Below are 19902 nucleotides of genomic sequence, written 5' to 3' on the forward strand. Positions count from 1 at the left end.
ACTGCTTAGCCCTTTAAAAGGGAGTCCCACCGATTTACTTTGTTGTGATGTGTGTAAGTAGCTCATGTTTAGAAAATGAAGCCCTTTAGGGTATTTTGATATGAAAAAAGATCATCATAGAAAACCTTACTGATTTCTTTGTGGTGGTGGTTGTGGAAACCAGCAAAATGACCAGTAAACCTACACCTATATGAGTTTGTGGGGTTGGTGTTTTTATTTATTTTGGTGTTATTTATTTTAGGGTTTTTCATCTTGCATGCACAAAAAATCTAATGAAAAACAATACTTCAGACATCTGCCAAAGTATCTGTTACAACTTCAATATCATTTTCTGTGAGAGAGATTTTCGAGGCATTAAGGACTTCAGATGTCTGGGTTCTGTCTCCATCACATTTCACATCACATCACTCTCAATGACTTTCTTCACATCTTAACCACTGAATTTTTTCTCTTTTTATTCTTTATAACATATTAGTTAGGCAGTTATAATACTATTGTAGGTAGTATGAGGCTGTGTAATTATAAATCATATAGTCATTAAAACTCAAACCATTACTGACCAGTATGAAAGAGAGAGGCGCTGATTTGCTCTGTAGCTTGAATTTCTGATTTTAAAGATTTTTAAAGATGAAGTGCAAAACTCTCTGGTGGTGGTGGTGATATATATATATATTTTTTGCAGTCCTGGGTGTGTTTATACTCCCTGATAAAGGAAACACTCCCCTTCACCCCTTTTAATATGTATTTTACATTTGATTTCCCAGAGCGAGCCAACCGCAGTATTCAGCAGCTGAGCAGCATGCTGGCTAACCAGAGCTCTGAAGCTGAGGCCTTGGAACAAGGGAGCAGTGAGAACAGCGTGCAGGAGAGCTCATGGCAACCTGCGCAGCAGAGTGAAGCAGGTTTGACTCCACGTTAACGCTAAAAAACAAATTATAGATGTGAGCATGTCGTGAGTAGAGATGTTGTCAATTATGTTCTCTGGTTTTGTGTTTCAGCCAATCAGCTGCGTTCTTTGCTTCAGAAACAGCCAAGAGAAGCACAAGTTCAGTCTCTTTCTCCATCAAAGAGGAAGTCTGTTCCCAAGGTGAGTTATGTGAGTTAAATGACGACATGGCAGTTTGGGGGCGCAGCATGTAGTGTGTGTGTGTGTTTATCAGACTGCTCCAGGGGACTGGGGTTTTGGATTTGATCAGCACTCTGGTCTCAGTATGTGTGGAGTTTGCTGTTTTCTCCCAGAGTCTCTGTGTGTTTCCTTTGGGTATTCCGGTTTTCTCCCACCTCCCAAAAACTCATGGTAGGTGATTTGGCTATGCAAGGATAGGTGTGTGTGCTACCCTATAGTGGACTGGCACCCTGCCCAGGGGTAATCCTGTTTATGATAATGCATCCCTACTCTGTCAAAAAGCTACTACACTGGTTAATTGCTAAAAGGTAAAGATGTGCGTATTTGTCACTGTACTATGTACAGCGAAATGTGTCCTCCGCATTTAACCCATCTGTGGTACTGAACACACACACACACTAGTGAACTAGAGGCAGTGAGCACACACACACACAGAGCGGACCAGCCAACTCCAGCACCCGGGGAGCAGAGAGGGTGAAGAGCCTTGCTCAAGGGCCCAACAGTGGCCTGGGTATCGAACCCACAACCCATATCATATATATATATACATATACACTTATGTTTCCTAACTAAGAGCACTGAACACATACCCTTGAGTGTGGAGGTACACAGAGAAAGTGGCAAGCTGAAAAGAAATACCTTGGATTGGCCAGAGTTGTATTTGTATGTGGTTTCTGGACAAAAACCTGTGAACAATTGTGTTTGTGGTTATTTAATGCCACATGTGAAGCTTTAAGGCAATATACAGCAGACTGGTCTGGTATGGTTTTAGTATTACAACCTACCAGCAGTTGATGACCAGTTAACACATTTGAGATGTCCTTCACCCTTTTGGTACATGTTCAGGTCGTTATTTAGTTCATTAGTACCTCCTGCAGTGCATTTCGGGTTATATTGATGTATCGCAGCATGGCCTCAGCAGCCTGCGATAATCAGGAACGATTGGTAGTCGTTTTTGTCTCAAGGCGACATGCCAAAATGCCATATACATTCAATTAATGTGCCTTCTAGCACTTGTCTTTTTTTCCCCACATGGATACAGTGTTTTTATATCTTTATATATTACTATAAAACAGGCAGAGAATTCTAACTCTTTAAAACTGGAGTGTTTATTTGACCTTCTTACCAATTATTAAAACATTAAAATTAAATAACACTCTGCATTTGTGACTTTTATTTTGTAACAAATTTGATACATAGGGAATGTATGGCTCACAGCAGACATTTTCAAACCAACTAAAACATTTAGAATACAAAATTGATTAACCCTTGCCTTTAAAATTATGCAAGTGATTTTAAGCTGCTTTAAATCTTATTTATGTAATTAATTATTATTGAACATATTATATCTTGTTCCTGTTATTTATATGTTATTTAATATTTAATAAAGCTAAATAATCATGTAACTATCACACTGATGCTGCAGAGTTGTATCAGATATGATAGATGTGGCTTTAAAGGGTTAATTCACATTTCTTCCAACAGAAGCACACAGATGAGGCCGGTGGCAGTTTGCCTGCAGTGCAAGACCTGGTCCCTATCATTCACAACCAGTCAGAGTACATCCAGCACCTTGAGGCAGAGGTCAAGTTCTGCAAGGTCAGTGCTATGAATGAAGGTGGGATTTGGTTGTTTTGCTTGACTGGGTGTTGTTACAGTGCCACTTTCAGTCAGTACGTTTCCCTGACACTTTTCAGGCCGAGTTAATGATGTACACAAAGGAATCTTCATTCTTTGTGGTGTAAACACATAACCCGGTTTATTATCGGCCTTGTATCTTCACCAAAGGAAGAGCTCCTTTCAATGAAGCAGCGAGTTAGAGTGGTGGTCGTGGAGAATGAGAAACTGCACGAGGAGCTCAAGGCAAAAATGGTGGAGGACACTTTAAAGGAGTACACTCTCTTGGATGGGACGGTATTTATTATTAAGTTGTCTAGTAGTGCTATAGAGCAGATGGTTTTGTTTAATTTTGTAAAACACAATAGACTGACAGCAACTGACCAGTACTGCTACAGTTACTGTTACTTTACACATGTCTTTGTTTGTGTGTTTCTTTGGTTGATGATCATTTTCAGGTAAATGGAGAAACCATGGTAGATAAAATCACCTCAACACCAGCAGCAAAACCTAGGCAATCTTCTATTCACCAAATGGAGGATAACAAGTGGAAAAAAGAGCTGGTATTTGCCTAATGCTTACATACCCTATGTCCTATAAAAATCTGTCATAGTCATATTGCAGACGAATATTATGTCTGACCGTTAAGTTGAGAGGTTCAGATTATGAACTATAAGTTTGCTTCTTGTTCATTTTTTTTCTTTAAAGCAGCATTATGTAGCATTTTTACTGTACAATAGCAGCTTCAAAATCATTCTGATGTTTCACGGACCTGTAATAAGGTAAGCAGCGTCTCTATGGTTGCTGCTCCAAGCTTGGCACACCAGACACTGAACTATATAACTTTGCAAAAGAAGGCAGGACAACACTCGCTTCATTTCAACTATGACTGTAATCTGAGTCATATCTGTGTCAAATCCTGAAATATTACTGGACCGATCTGTCCACAAGCTTCTTTCAATTTCAGTGACAGTTTCTGTATCTCTCAGCTTGTCCAGAAATGCCTGTCCTCTAAATGCTCAAAGTGCAAATTACACTTTTCGACTGTAGGGAAGGCCCAGGAGCAGAACATTCTGGCATAATGCTGCTTTAACACCCACATTCTGACTGTTTCAGGAGCAGCTGAAGTGTCTGTACCAAGCCCAGACTGAGACCCTAGAAGCTCAGGTTGTTTCACTAAAGTAAGAGTGTAGTCCAGCTGCTGCTGTACTGGTCTTTATGAGATTTAACCACTGACAATACATCATCCTCAGCCCATATGGGAGGTGTTCCCTGTTTCCAAATCCATTTCCAAGTGGTTCTCTCTCTGTGTGTGTGTATGTGTGTCTGTTTAGGAAGGACTTGGTGAGCTGTCAGAAGGAGTGTGAAGAGGTGAAGGAGCGCCTAAGGCATAAGGAAACAACGGCAGCCCTGGTGGGTGCTGGCCAGCGTGTTGGGGGGCTGTGCGTGAAATGTGCCCAGCATGAAGCTGTACTGGCAGAAACGCACTCCAATGTTCACATCCAGGCCATCGAGAGACTCACCAAGTGAGTGGGTTGTTATTGCAGTGTTCGTTAAGGCAGTCAATCACATCTTCTGGAAGCATTTTATGTGCTTTCACAGGATGATGGAGAAAATGGTGACTAGACATTTTCAAGGGGGGGGGGGGTGTGGGGTGCACTTGTATATGTAACAGTGCTGTGAAAAAGAATTAACCCCCTTCCTAATTAATCCCACATGGTGAGGCAGCTCACTGGCAGGTAGTGGTGTTGTCTGTTGCGCCACACCAACATCATGAGTGAACACACAATGCAGCTTGTATCATTTCATTTATTAAAGATTTATTTAAAAGCTATATCACCAAAGTGAAAAAAATCATTGACCCCGTAAAATTAGTAACTGGCCAAACAAAGTCAAACACTAGTCTTTTTTAATCGCTGTCGAGGTATTTGTGCCCACTCCAAGATCATTCAAGGTCTTGAAACAACATCTCTAAGGTTTGTGAAGCCACTTCATTTATTTATTTATTTTTTTTTTTATTATTATTATTTACTGAGCCGTTCAGGTGGTCTTGCTTGTATTCTTCCAATCATTGCCCTAACACATTTTCAAAGCACTGTTGATTAGGAATTATGTCAATTAGGAAGATTGGAGATCTTCTTATAGGCAAATGTTCTTCCATAATAGCAGATTTGCTGTGTTTTACTTTATTAAAACTAAAATAGCATAACAGCCACTCTCCTGTAATAGACACATTATTATTTAGTATTAAATACTAAAATGTACCATTTTACTGAATTGTTTATCTGTATGTTATTTATCTTAATGAGAAGTGAATTATGATTTCAGTATTCTCTGAAGGCCTTTAACAGCACACCTCCAGTCTACATTACAGACACCTTCTTTTTGCTAAAGGAAAGATAACAGATTACTCTTTACAGGTTCTATTGATTTAATGATTGCCTTGAAGCTGTAGTTAACACTGGAGGGTTCATTAACAATAGTGTTTACATTATCTGTCTCACTTCATTGTTTGGGGGTCTTCTATTGATTGTTCAAGCTTGCAGCAAGACTGAAGCAATATCTGGTATTGACTTGATCACAGAGCAGATCAATTGTAGAAGTAGGTGTAGATTGTGAATTGCTTATCCAAATAACAGGAGACTATAAATAGAGCATCCAAACCGATGTCTGAAGAGTGACTGCATCAACTGTTTACCTTTACATTAACAATGAAATGCCAGTACGGATGTCTGCTTATTTATTTTATAATTGTTATTGGGGTTTAATCATCTCATTTGTTTGCTGTAGAGAGCGAGACGAGTTGATGACGGCGCTGTGTTCCCTGAGGGCCAGTCAGAGTGAGGTTCAGCAAAGGGAATGGGCTGCCTATCAGCAGGTCAAGCAGGCTGTGGAGATGGCAGAGGAGGCTAACCTGGAGAAGACCAAGGTGTGAACTCTTAGCTTCACTCTAGCACCTACTTCAGTGGTCACATGTTTAGCAGTATACAGTGCAGTCTGTCCAGAAAGAACAGGCACATGTAGGCCCTAAATTCCACATTTACACTCAGCAAGTCATTTGTTTGCTGTTATGTGATGGGCCATTATGAAGAAAGGTACTCTTGCTGGAAATGCTTCAGCATGGCTGCATCATACTGTCAAACTGTCATACTGTCAAACACTACAGACAATCATCTCTACCAGCACTTCAGAATTCAAAGAGATAGTGTTCAAAATATGCAGTACTGTGCAAAAGTTTTAGGCATTATGTGAAATTTATAATTTGAAAAGCTTTTTATGTGTAAGTGTTTATTTGCTTTCTGAAAAATTATATTAGAATAAATACAACTAAAATGAGCTCTCCTCATATCAGTATAGTATTCTTATAGTATTATTTATAGGGATCATCCAACACCTGGTATGGTAAATCAGTATTTAACAATGTTAAATCAGCTGGTCATGAAACGTCTGGAACCAAGCTTTGTTTTTCAGAGACTCAGAAATCTAAGAAGGTATCCAATTTTTCCTTTAAAATAAAAAAAATCTTCTTATCTTTTACTGTATTCATGTTTACTTGCATTTGAGTTTTAACAAGCAAATGCACTGTTATTGTTATGATAAATGATTTTAAATAATGTGTAACTGTATATAGGAACAACCCTGTACAAATGAATACACCAACTAACTAACTAAATGAATAAATAATCAGTCATAAATGGGAAATTCTTGTTATCTTTTACTGTAATCCTGTGTACTTGTATCTTTACTAATGTGATCTGAAGATTGTGCAAACAAAAACACTCTTATTGCTAAGATAAATGATTTTAAACAATGTGTTTGTTTGCCTAAAACCGCTGCACAGTACTGTATATAGGAATAGGGTCATTTTGACTGTATTATATTTTTTATAATAGTCTTAAGTCTACATAATAAGATACATTGACAGTACATACTCATGAAACTGTTAGTGTTATATTAATACTAGGAGTTTTATGTTTTACCATTCACAGTGTTCATTTAACATGAACATTAACATTAACACTAATATTATCATTTAACACTGACAGTTTAGCTGTGTAAATGTTCAGTATTTAGCCACTACACAATTGACTTGTGTCTGTTCCCTCTAATTATGAAGAAATGTTTTGAAATTGTTGCCCATGGTACTCTATCATATTCTACAAATGCCGATAGAGATTAGGCAAAAAATATGCAATACTTTAAGTGAGTAAAGATGATCCTTAATCTGTGACCACTGAAGCATGCTCAGCATCACATAGTGCACTACTACTACACCTTTAAAATGGTTATGTGTAATGTTTTCTGGGCCAGATGTTTTTTAACTGCTTGTTACAAATTTGTTTTACCATCTCTCTCTGCTTGTCTTCCTGGTCGCATCTTCCAGGCTCTGGTGCAGTGTGAGAATGTGCTTGCTGAGCTGGCCAGGCAGAGGGAGAGACTGGAGAAGGAGCTGGCCTCTGAGCAGGAGAAGATCTCGCTAGCCAAGGAGTCGGCACGCTTCGAGAGCAAGAGAGAGAAAGAGGAGCTTGCCCAGACAGTCAGTTCTTTCATCATGCTAAAATCCTATGATTTCTGTCATGAAGTAGACTACATATGACAACAATACATATTTAGAAGCATTAAAACTCATTTTGTAAGCAGATATGCATCCTTACAGATCACTGAGGGTCAGCTTGTTTATAGCTTAAAAAGTCACATTTGCTGCCCTCTAGTGGTCAGGACGTCTGAATGCAAAAAATCTGGGAACAGCTTTTTTTTTTTTTAGTTTAGTTCCCTGTTTAATATTGTTTTATGCCACGCCCAGTATTAGATGTGTCCTTTCACAAGGCAGTGTATATAAAACAGAATTAAAAAATCGGTATGTTCTAAACAGAGCCAATCTCTTTTATCATGTCCATTCTTGCTTCCCAATGCCAGTGCAACATTCCTAAATAGTATGATTTAACACAAAATGAAAATAAATGAACAATAATCTTCTGTTTACATGATATAACATAATACTACTACTACTAGTACTACTACTACTAATAATAATAATAAACTAATTTAATTAAACAGTTGGTTTGGAGAGCAATAATCTTTATTTTTCTGCTAGAAGAGACAGACCACATTGACAGAAAATGTCAATCGTATAATATTCTAACAACAATCCTAATCCTAAAATCGAGATGATTTCACTTGTCAATATATCATTTTTTAGATGTGTATTTTAGCCTAAGTAGAACTATCTGGCTTTTATATTGTATTGTAGAGAAAGATGTCGGGTGACCTAGGCTTCCATTCCCTTTTTAGCTATATTAGCCTAGTAGATCTATGCTAAAACTACTAACTTTACCTTAGCTTCATGTTGAGAAAACATTTACAGTAAGTTTAATGGTTCATTCATACATTGCACAGTGAAAGCACCAATAGCTCCTTTAGTCATTGACCATCAGATCTAGAGATGATACACAGCATACATAAACACAGCATACATGAAACGTTTACATGAAATGCTTGCTGGGATTACAGAATTATATTTTTTAAATAAATGTTATTTAGCAGTAACAGAGATGTAATATGACCGTCTCTGTTCCAGAACAGTTTAAGATGATTATGGTTTGGACTTGTTTATAAATTCTTTGTAAAGGGAAAGATTACTGTTTACAGGATGATTTAATGGATGCCTTGAAGGTACTGTTAACACTAGGAAGATTCATTATCTCTCTTGTTTTGCTTTTAGCTCTTCCATCAATAATTCAGCCTTACAGCAAGGTGAAAGAACAATCTGATACGGATATTGAATGCCGAGCAGATCTTTTGATTTGTAGATCATAGGTCACAACAAAGCAGCCGCACCTTTTAATGGAGGGTTCACAGGGGAAAAAGCTCATTTACACATTGTTCCCTTTACCCCATAGAGATGATCAGCCAAGACATGTTTGGTGTCTGAAGTTTGCTCCTTTAGTTTTGTGCAATGGAGCTATGCTGGTCAGAGGTTTCTACTTGTTAGCTTGTTAGCTTGTTATTCAGTGTTTCAGGAGCATTTTGCAACCTGAATTCAAGCAAATCAAATGTTTTGAACTTGAAATATTCAGCATTATGAGATAGTATGATGCTATGTGTTCTAAATAGCTATGCTGTGATTTCTCTTGCTGAGGTTGGCACTTGTGTTTACTCAATCCCCTGCCTCTCATTTGAGAGCTCATATAACAGGGTCCTTCATTGCAGCCACTAAATAAATGGAATGAGCCCTAAGGTGGTGCCAGAAATTCCACTGAGGTGAAAGATGAGGCCAGATAAACCTGGTAAAGGATCTAATAAAGCCAGTATTGAAAATGAGGGTCTGCTTTTTCTTGTCTAGGTGACCTCTTTGACCCGGAGAGTGGCTGAGCTAGAGGGACTTCTGGACCGAGGAGAGAGAGAGAAGAACTCACTTAACACTCAGCTGGAGGAGGCCTTTAAGAAGCTCACCTCACAGGAGACAGAGAGCAGCAAGGTACAGCACGTCACACAACACAGCCCAACTTTATCAAATCAAATCACGTTTTCTGTCACATCACATCAACACAGGTATGTGGAAAAACCTAGGTCTGTACCCAAAATGTACAGATTTAATATGTATGTGAAATACAGAGATGTTTACATTACTATTTACACCTTGGATACTATTTAGACCTTGGATAAGATGTGAATGCAATGTAGTGTGAGTGGAAAGACGTCACTGGTCTCTGAGTGCAGTGTGAATGAGCTGGTGGTCACAGTTCCATTAAGTAAGTAAGTGCAGGGTGGAGGTGTGATGAGACTGGTGAGATGACTTTGTGATGTACTGGACTGATACACTCTGTTACTGACTGTTCAGCAGCCTGATATCTGGGATGGACCATCACACAGTGGAAATGTGTATTGTGGTTGGATCAGTATTTTAGATGGGTTTTTTTGGATGAAAATAAGGCCATGTGCTTCAGACCAAAGAAGAAAAGGACCATCCAGACTGTTAACAGCAAGAATTCCAGAAACCAGGTTCTGCCCTCAACAAAAGTATCTTAACATTGAGATTTTGGAGCAACATATGCTGCCTTTAAGGCGGCATCCTTTCCAGGAACTCCCAAGCATATTTCAACAAGACAATGCAAAACTCCATTCTGCACATTACAAAGGCATGGCTGAAGGAGAGGAGGGTGCAGGTTCTGGACTGGTCTGCCTGAAGTCTTGACCTGTCCTCAGTAGAGAATGTGTGGTGCATTTTAAAAGAACATTATGTTGCATTTGTACCTTAAAATAACGTTACTGTGAAAAACTTCACATTCATTTTAGTGCTCCACTAACTTCTAAAAGGGAGAATAAGGTCTTGTTGCCACTCTGCGCTCTGCATGCCAGCAACTACACTATGTAACTCTAGTGATGCAGGCAGGACAACACTTGCCTGAACTGCGTAACACTGCATAACTGTGTTATATTTGTGTAAAACCTGATACTATTTATCGAGTCAGTCCACATAGTCCACCTACTTTCACTGTCAATGCTGGTTCTTTCTCTGAGCTTGTTAAGAAGGCATGTCTAAAGCGTGTCCTTTAGTGGACTGTAGGGGGAGCCCAGGAACAAGAAATGTCAATTCTTACATAATGCTGCTTTAAAACACAAAAATGTGACAACAGACTGTACTGTTGCACACTTCAGTGAACATCACGCCTGAAACACACAATCTTTTGGTGTCTTCAGTCCCTAAATGTTTTTTTCAAGTGTTGTGAAAATGCAATTAAATGTGTGTTTATAGTTTTATTATAATACAGGTCAAAGATAATTGCAAATCACTGAATTCGGTTTTACCAGAATTTTAATTTAACATACTGTCTTTTCTGATTTTGGGTTGAACTAATCATTTTCATGTGTTTTTGTGTAATGTTGGGATGTTTCATAATAATAATAATAATAATAATAATTAAAGTAAATAATGTTTAATAATATCCAACTAATATCCAACGTTGTTGATAATTGATAGGCTGTACAGTGTTTTGAGCCTGAAACAACACACACACTCACACTGTTTGATGTGATGTTTGTTAGCTCTGTGTTTCGACCCTTTGGGTTAGTAGAGCAGTTTAGATACACATCTTTAAAACAGCTCGTTTTAAGCTTTTAAACTTTGTAGTTTGTTTTTGAAGAATACTTATCGGTCTCAGTATGAGCCGACGCTCACAGTTTCCATAAATGTGCTTTAGTGTCATCTTTAGTAACAGGACTTAAACACTGTGCTGAATGTAGAAGTAAAAATGACTTTAGAAAGGTATTAAGTCAGCACTAGATGGCAGTAGAGCTGTACAGATCTGCAGCAGCGTTTAGTTTCTGGCCCTCTTAAGCAGAAGTCTGTAGAGCTGATGAAAGCATCCGCTTACTTATTTGATATTTCAACTTGATTGAAAATGGGAAAAACTGTGTTGGAAAACTGACAAGTTTGATGCAAAGTGACAGTGACAACGCATGTCGGTGTGTGTGTGTACTGAAGTCCATGGCTCTGTGTGTACTAGGCGTGCGGAGAGCTGCGCTACCAGCTGAGCCAGGCCCAGCTTAAGAGAGAAGAGGCCGAGAGGGAGTTAAGGGACACCAGCTCCAAACTGGGCCGTCAGCTCGAGCTGGCAGGACAGGTGAGAGAGGCCACGGTTGGTTATTTCATGGGAATGATGCAGTGTGTTCTGAAGAAAGCTCAAATGAATTCTGTGTCCTGCAAAAACCTTGTACCTCCATTTTTGTGTTTTTTCACTTTTCAACATCATGTGAATCTGATAGTTGTTTTTCACCTTGTATCAAAACATTCTATTGAATGGACCAATAGAAATGCGTCAGCATAACAATTCAAAGTGAAGAAGAAACTATTTTGGAGATACAAGGTTTTTGTCCGACATCGACGATATACAAGCATGGAACGGTCAAAACAAAGTACACCAAAGCAGTTCATCAGTGTACTAGAAGGACCCTGCTTGCTATCAGTCCTTGGATCTTTTTCTCTCTCTGGGTTCAGGAAGTGCAGAAGCTGGGTGTGGAGTTGAGCGGCAGCCGGCAGCGTTTGGAGGAGGCCCAGAGGGCGGAGGGCCGAGCACGGGCGGAGGCAGCCGGCCTGGCCGAGGGGCTGAGCCGCGCCCAGCGCCAACTGCACCTCACCAGGTAACCCCCATAATCCTATTACATGCCACAACACTGCGCCCGTCCGCTGGCCCCTGCGCACTGCCAGCAGCCTGGCGGGAAGGCCCATGCGCTTTATTAAAACGCCGCCAGCCACCGGCTGCCGCCGCCACAGTCCACCATGCACCAGGGGAACAGGGCTGGAGAGAAGGGACACTCGCTCGCACACACAGACACGCACACACACACACACACATACATACTCTCCCTCTATAACGTCAGCAGCCCGAGAGTACACTGCTGTTCCTCGAGGTCAGCGGCCGGATCGTGGTGTTTTAGAGCATTTTTAAGTCTCTTTGATGCTGATTATTTAACATGAAGGGAATGTTTTGCGTGGCTTTTAGGAATCAGCCTCAGATCTGACAAAATCCTCATCATTCTGCGAGGAGTTTGGGGGGGATTTGCAGAAAGTGTGCTAGAGAACAGTCGTGTTTGGAAGAGCATTGTTTATTAGTAGGTTGTTGCATGAGATTCAGTAAAGAAAGCTTGCACAGAACAATTAGTCTAAACTGATCTGACAAGGTTCCACTTTTAAAGAAAGGGTCTCCAATTTTTGCTCGCACACTTTCACACATTGACAAAAAACAAGCAAAGCAGCGATTTACACTTGAACTCATTTAGGCTACATAATGTTTAGAGTCTGCATCGCTCAAGGCAGTGTGCTCTATCCTTGGGTTTCACTGACAAGCAGGATTCAAAGAGATTTTTTTGGTAAATGGAACATATTGTAGGGCTGTATGTGTTTCTGACATCTTGCCAGTTCTGTTTTGAGCTTCTTCCTGACGATCCGAAACCTGTGACTTCTTTTGGAAATGCTACTGGAATGGTTCTGAGAAATTGAGCCGCTACAGAGTTTGTTGAATTTTTGCTTCGGCTGTTGGGTGTTTTTTCGTTTTGTTTTGCTTTGTTTTAGTGGTTAATCTATTATGCATGAAATAAAGTACAATCTTATGTTAAAGATTGGGCACCCTTAGACGTTTTTGCACTAAGAAATAATAATCGCAGTCTCTGTAGATACTCAAACATAAAACAATATAAGCAGCAAATCCTACATTTTTAACATGGTCTATGAACATTAATTTGGCCCACATTGGGGCACCTTACAGGTCAGGGCTTTTAACACCCTTGGCAGAGATCACTGCTTGCAAATGCTTTTTTTGTAGCAGCTAAATGTCTTGTAGTTATGTTATTTTCTCCACTCTTCTTTACTAAATGATTCCAATGCTGAGATATTTTTGAGGGCCATTCCAAAAGCTTCAGTTTGTGCGTTTACAGGTAGTCCATGGTGAATTGTGCTGTGTATATTGGATTATTGGATCTGTTGTAGAAGCCACTCTCTTTTCAGCTTCTTTCAGTCTTCTGGATGGATGGTTTGACTTATATTTTCAGTACTTTCTGATTGCCACCCAAACACCATTGCCAGCACAACTGGTGGCAAAAACAATTCTTTCACAGTTGGAAAGGTGCTCTTTTCTGGAAGTGCAGTTCCTTTCTTTTTTCTGCAATTGTGACAGAATTGTGCCGATTGTGACAAAAAAAGTTCGATTTAAAAATCATCAATTCACAGCACTTGTTTCCGAAAGCTGTGTATAATACTTTATTAAGCCTGATTAGGTAATCCTCAAAAAAATCTTAGCCTGTGTCAACTAAGGGTGTCCAAAACATTTGCCCAGACCACATTGATATATATATTTTTTTAAGTAGCTCAACTCTACAGTTTAGGGTTGGGTGTATTATGAGAAACCTCACAAGCAAAGCAGCCATATTTATTGATGCTTTATGATGCATTACAGTACATCATTTTTTGAGGCTTATAATGCCTCTATTATTGCTCGCAGTTGTCACTAACCACATGCATACTTTTATTACAGCCGTAAAGTGATAAAAAAGGATACATTGCACTCAAAACTCCTTTATTGTTACAACAAAAATGTCAAATATTATCATAGAATGAGTATGGCTTGTTAAACCACTACTGTCTGGACAACATATCAACAGCTATCTTCACATTGTTTTTTGTGCTGAACATCCAGATTAAAATCCTGTACCTTCAAGAGCCATCTGTGGTCTGTATAGACAAGCACTGGTAAAAACCCTTGATTTTAAATACCCTAAATGAAAGTTTCTGAAATCAAGCTAATCATCACACAGTACAGTGCAAGGGGTTTAAAGGTGTCAAATGTATTCACATTCATTACTCAGGTAGAAGTGTAGATACTAGGGTTTAAAAAGACTTCTATACTTTTACTTAAGTAAAAGTGTAAAAGTACTGGTTTCAAACCTACTTAAAGTGTAAAGATAAAATAATGTAAGAAAAACAAATGGCAAAAGCTTAGGCCGCGCCACAGGGGCCTATAATACACTAGCCCACCTCTACCCAAAAAAATGTTTCTCTAAAAGCCAAATGACTAAATGACTATAATGTTATATTAAAATGTTAACGTTGAAACATTTTGGAATGCACTAGGCTAACTTGTTCAGCTGCGTATCTGCCCATTGAAAATGAATGCACTTTAGCAATATCAAATATAATGAAGGAGCATCTATGTGCGCTACTGAACATTGACACATGTTTCATGAAGCAGAAAATATGATGAGTAGCTGACTTTAAGTATTGTAATTGTGCAAAAAGTTAAACTTCAGAGGCATGTTATCTATAACCTTCATTGGAATGTAAATGTAGTGCTTAGTTGTATTTCACGAGTTTGCAAGTTCTCACGTTTTATCTGGATAGTTTTTTTTTGTTTGTTTGGTTGTTGTTTTTGTTTTTAATGGAAACAAACCAAATGAAAATAGAGTAACCAGGCTGTTTTTTAAAATGTAGGGAGTAGAAAGTACAGATAATTGCATGAAAATTTGAGTAAGAATGTAAGGAGAAGTAAAAAGTCGTCTGAAAATGAATTACTCCAGATGGATAACCAAAATTTCTACTTAAGTAAGGTATCAAAGTATTTGTACTTGGTTACTTGACACCTCTGGTCATGTTTATGTGTTCAACTAAACACTGATATTAGAATAAATGCAAAATAATTAGCAGTGTTTTTTCATATACTAACAGACAAAAATGTTGCCCCACACCTCTTAACAGGATGCCACCGTTGCAACATGTCAGTTGGTGAAATTGCTCCCCTCCTAGATATTTTACCATCCTCTGTGAGAGGTATTTTTTTACAGTTGGAAGTGTTTAGGAGCCACAGCAAGACCACGTAAAGTTACAGAGCAGAGTCACCAAATGCTGAGGCAAATAAAGTGTCTCCAACACTCTGCTGAGTTCCAAACCCACTGTTAAAGCTGCAGAAACGAGACCAACTCCATATTATAATGCCTGTGGATTAGAAATGTCTTAAAAGCTCCTGTAGGTGGAACGTGTAGGTGTCAATCATCCAACACCTGGTTGGGTAAATCAGTGCTTAATGATGTTAAATCAGGTGAGCTGGTAAAGGAACTAAACAAATCCATGCGTCCAGGAGAAATCTGGAACCTTTGTTCTTCGAACTAGGTCACAAGATCTTAACTACTTTCTTCATAATGAGAAATTCATGGTATTTTTTTAGTGTATGTTTACCATGTGATATGTTGTCTTCATAAGCCAAACACTCTCCACGCAGTACTGTAACTATATCTGTTGACTAAATGTCCACTGGTCAGTACTGATTTGCAGCAAAGAATGATCTTGGACATGCATATGGTGCACTGTGGTGTTATGAAGCATCCACAGCCACATGATGGGTCAATTTTGAATGTTGAAATGAATAACCTCGCATAGCCCTGATGTATTTGGCTCATCAGAAAGCTACAGCAGTCTGCTGTTAGTCATGCTGAAGTCATAATGTGGGCAGATGAGTGTGCCTCTGCTCTGTTCTGTGGACAGGCTGTGTGAGCATCTGCCTGGCAGGAATCCCCTCACTACTCTCCCTGTTTTGGGCAGAGGCTGCAGAGCTGTATCTGACACCTCCATTCGAACTGGCACAGATGTGGCACTCTGGCCTGCGGAGGAGAGGAAGGTCATGGGGAGGCAGCAACTAATGGTGCACCATCACCTGTTAGGTTCCTCTACCACACTGTTCAAAAAATGAAGGCGTTGAAAAGGTTGTTTTCGATGCCATAGAAGAGGTTTTTTTAAGGAATGGGGTTTTTAAAAGCTGCTGCCGCTTTACAACATATTTTTCTTTGGACAACAAACATATTATTAATTATTTGAATCTCCTGGTGAAGAGTTTCTTCAACATTGAGAGACTTTGGTGAGAAAGATAATGTAATTGGTCCTGTATCAAACCAAGGATGTGCTCAGCTTGAAGTTGATGTGTCATAAGGACAAGCATAAAGATCTGAGCAACTTTAACTAGGGCCAAATTATGATGGCTAGACATCTGAGTCAAGGTATCTCCAAAATGGCAGGCAGGTCTTGTGAGAAGTACCTGGTGCAGTTGTCGCTACATACCAAATGCAGTCCAAGGAAGGACAACCTCTGTATGACCCCCCTGACAGAGTCTTAGGTGAAGGCTAGCCCGTCTTGTCCGCTACTGTAACACAAATTGCTGAAAACGTTAATGCTGGCTCTGATAAAAAGGTGTCAGGACACACAGTGCATCTCTGCTTGCTGTGTGTTGGACTGTGTAATCACAGACCACCCCCCAAAAGCACCTACAATGGGTTTATGAGCGTCAGAGCTGGACCATGGAGCAATGGAAGAAGGTGGCCTGGTCTGATCAGTCACATTTTCCCTTACGTTATGTGGACAGGTGGGTGCATGTGCGTCACTCACCTGGAGATGGCGTCAGGGTGCACTATGGGAAGGAGGCAAGCCGGTGTAGGCAGTGTGATGCTATGGGCTGTGTTCTGCTGGGAAACCTTGAGTCCTGTGGATGATGCAGTGTGACATTGTTATATCCCTAAAGGCTTTGGCTCTGGTCCTTAGTCCAGCATAGTTTATAGAAAGATACTCTACTGATAATTCTACTGAGCCTTTAGTGACCAGGGATAACTAATTGGGGTGTGTTCGTACTGAACAATAACTGTTCTGTGCTGCACATCGACCCTCCAAGATTGACCAGAAAGCTGCCATTTGTGTGTTTTATCTCTAAAGTATCTTCAGCTCTCCTTGACCTGCTGCATTTCCACACCCAGCACCTGTCTTGTAGTGAGTCACAGTGAGGCGTACTCCTCCCCCATCTCTCTGTGAGCCCTCCATTCTGCAGCAGTAAAGCGAGGCGATGTGGCAGCCTCAGTGGGTTTGGATGGCACGCTGGGTCCTGTCCCTGTGGAGGTAACATGCTTCTTGCAGCATCTGAGACAGAGCTGCACAGCTGCAGAGGAGGGACAGCATCTGTTCACCAGAGAGAGGAGGCTGAGTATTACAGCACAGTCATATATTGTTTATGAGGCATTATGAAGGACCATGCTGTTCAGGAAACATTAGTGAATAATTTGAGCCATTTGTTTACATTTGGTAAAGTCAGTGTGTACTTGAAGACTACATACTTCATCTAGACTCAGCGTCCATTTCTTTTGGTGGATTGATAGCTGCATATGCTATCTTGTTAATGTGGTATCAGTCATCAGGCCTGCTTTTTAATTTTTGAATGGTGGACGTTTAGTGTTTATCTAGTAAAAGTGGCATGCAAAGGTTTGAGCACTTTAAGCGATATATTTAGTTTTGTACAATTATCGAGTGAAAAAGCAGTGGAGCACCAACCCATTCCAACAAACCAAGAGATTTGAGCTCTCAGATAACTTTTACCAAGGTCTCAGACCTTAGTTAGCTTGTTTGGGCTAAGGCTTGATCACAGTAATAATTAAGCGGCTGCCTAAGCATTCTGACCTTTAAAATAACTGATGGCCACCAAGCAGACGAATGCTATAAGAAGTGTTGAAGTGTAGAAGACAGTCAAGTATCAGGTAGCTGTTTTTGAAAAGGCAGTTAACGGAAACGGTGGAGTCAAGTTGAGATATGGAAGACCAAGAAAACATCCCAAGAGAAATGCTTATAGGATTGCTGAAAAGAGTAACTCCTTGTGTGATTTCTAAAGACTTTCAGGAATTATTTAGCAGACTGGAGTTGTGGTGCACTATTCTACTGTTCAACAACACCTGAATAAATATGATCTTAGTGTCAGACTTTTTCAGTAATGTCTGACTGCAGAGCCGTAGTTTCGCAGCAGCAGTGACACTCTTTTCTTCTCAATCTTAGCAAGGCTGTTCAATATTTTTGTTTTTTGGTGGGTTTCTGAATTATTGTGATAAATTTGCATTGGATAACATTATATTTTAAGCTATAGGCTACAACAAACCTTTGTTTTTGAATGCACATAGACATTCACAGGGTCACAGGCTACTGACCTGAAACTGCTGGTGTAAAACTGCTGGCTCTGCGACTCTTTGCAGTCAGACCCTTCTCAGTTTACCTCATAGGTATGACCACTTATCTCACAGCTTGTAAAGACCATGCAGGGTGTTTAAACTTTTGCTTGGGACCATTTTCTTTTTTGTTACTTTGAAAATATATAAGTTAATTGGGCCGTCTTGCGTGTACTGCTATTTTTAGCTCTATCCACAGATTTCTCTATGTTTATGTATGGGGAGTATGAGGGCTATGGGAAACCCTTCAGCCTTTGCCTCTTGAGGTAGTCCACAGTGGTTTTTGAGGTGAGTTTAGGGTTATCATCCTGCTGGAAAGCAGCGTCTGTTGTGGATACCATCAGTATGTCTATACAGACACTGACCCCCTAGATTAGCTACAGTTGTTCAGATTGTTAAGAGCCTGTCTTAAGAAACTCAGTAGATTCTTGGGTGGAAATTGAGGCTAGGGTTTGGGCCCAGTGTGAGGATAGAGAAAATTAAGATAATAGAAATTTAGTTAAAGGTAAGTTAAGCGCCTGTAAAGCAAATAAAATGTTACCTATGTTTCATTACAAATAGCGTAGAGTTAGTCCCTGTTAACTGCATGTAGAGCAGTTGTCAGACAGGTCTATATAATATCGGGAATTATTTAAAATGCCATTGATTGGTGAATAATTAATGAGGGCTGGATTGAGGTTTGTCTGGCCAGCAGGTAGCCGATGCAGGATCAGTGTTGTTTACTGACTTTTGCTCAGGCGACAAAATGGCCTGCTGAAGATCACAGAGGTTAAGCCGCTGACTGGCCTGGCCGCTGGCAGCGCAGAGCTGTTTAGCTGCACTGTGTACGTGTGTGTGTGTGTGTGTGTGTGTGTGTGGTGTGGATCTGAAGCGGCGGGGCAGGTTCTCTGAGCCAGCCACAGTGCACAGATGCAGTAGACATCTGTCCATTCTCTCTCTTCCTTGGGGCTAAACTGTGTCTTTCCCAGCTTTTGCTTGCCTTGTACCAACTCCACACATGTGCACGCACACACACACACACACACACACACACACACACACACACACACACACACACGAACACACAGATCAGCTGTAGCCCACGTCGGACGCCCTGCTGGTAGCCCCGGGAGCAGCGGTGGCTTTGTGACAGGGATGGGCTGTCTGTGTGCCGTCCAGAGGAAGTGGCCGGTGGGCGGGCGTGCGAGCCGGGCCTCTGAAGCTGCCCTTTGATTCTCCTCTCTCTCCATTCTCATCTCACAGCCCGGATGATCACAGCTCCCTCAAACGGGTGCTCATGAAGCAGTTGCCTTTTGTTTGCCTTTTTCCCCTCTCACTCTTTCTCTCTCTCTCTCACACTCTCTTTTCTTTTCTTTTTTTTTATTCTGGGCCCTCCCCCCCCAGCGCATGTTTGGGGAGACAGGCAGGGCCGGCGGCTCCAGCATCGGATCATCAGCCAGCTGTGCGGTGGGCAGCCCAGGATCCGTCCTAATCCCCCCGCTCTGTTCTCCGCCTTCTGACGGCTTTCAGCCCAGACTTTATTCCATTTGTTTGTTTGTTTTTTGTTTGCTCGTGCCTTTTTGTCTCCCCCCCACCCCCTTATTACTTACACACAACCACCCCCCCCCACACACACACACACACTCTCCCAACATTCCGCACAC

At 40.5% G+C, this 19902-nt stretch overlaps 1 protein-coding gene across 1 annotated transcript in view; it reads left to right on the forward strand.

Moving 5' to 3' along the window:
• Window positions 1-19902, forward strand: part of sdccag8 (SHH signaling and ciliogenesis regulator sdccag8) — a 76867-nt gene that overhangs the window by 1488 nt on the left and 55477 nt on the right. The window contains exons 3-14 of the mRNA XM_072677735.1: window positions 765-902; window positions 999-1087; window positions 2612-2725; window positions 2915-3040; window positions 3202-3306; window positions 3860-3924; window positions 4078-4269; window positions 5534-5672; window positions 7128-7280; window positions 9087-9221; window positions 11251-11367; window positions 11742-11884. Coding sequence (XP_072533836.1) covers window positions 765-902; window positions 999-1087; window positions 2612-2725; window positions 2915-3040; window positions 3202-3306; window positions 3860-3924; window positions 4078-4269; window positions 5534-5672; window positions 7128-7280; window positions 9087-9221; window positions 11251-11367; window positions 11742-11884 — 1516 coding nt within the window. The remainder of the gene's footprint in view (window positions 1-764; window positions 903-998; window positions 1088-2611; window positions 2726-2914; window positions 3041-3201; window positions 3307-3859; window positions 3925-4077; window positions 4270-5533; window positions 5673-7127; window positions 7281-9086; window positions 9222-11250; window positions 11368-11741; window positions 11885-19902) is intronic.

This window comes from Salminus brasiliensis, chromosome 4 (assembly GCF_030463535.1).
Source record: "Salminus brasiliensis chromosome 4, fSalBra1.hap2, whole genome shotgun sequence".
NCBI classification, from domain to species: Eukaryota; Metazoa; Chordata; class Actinopteri; order Characiformes; family Bryconidae; genus Salminus; species Salminus brasiliensis.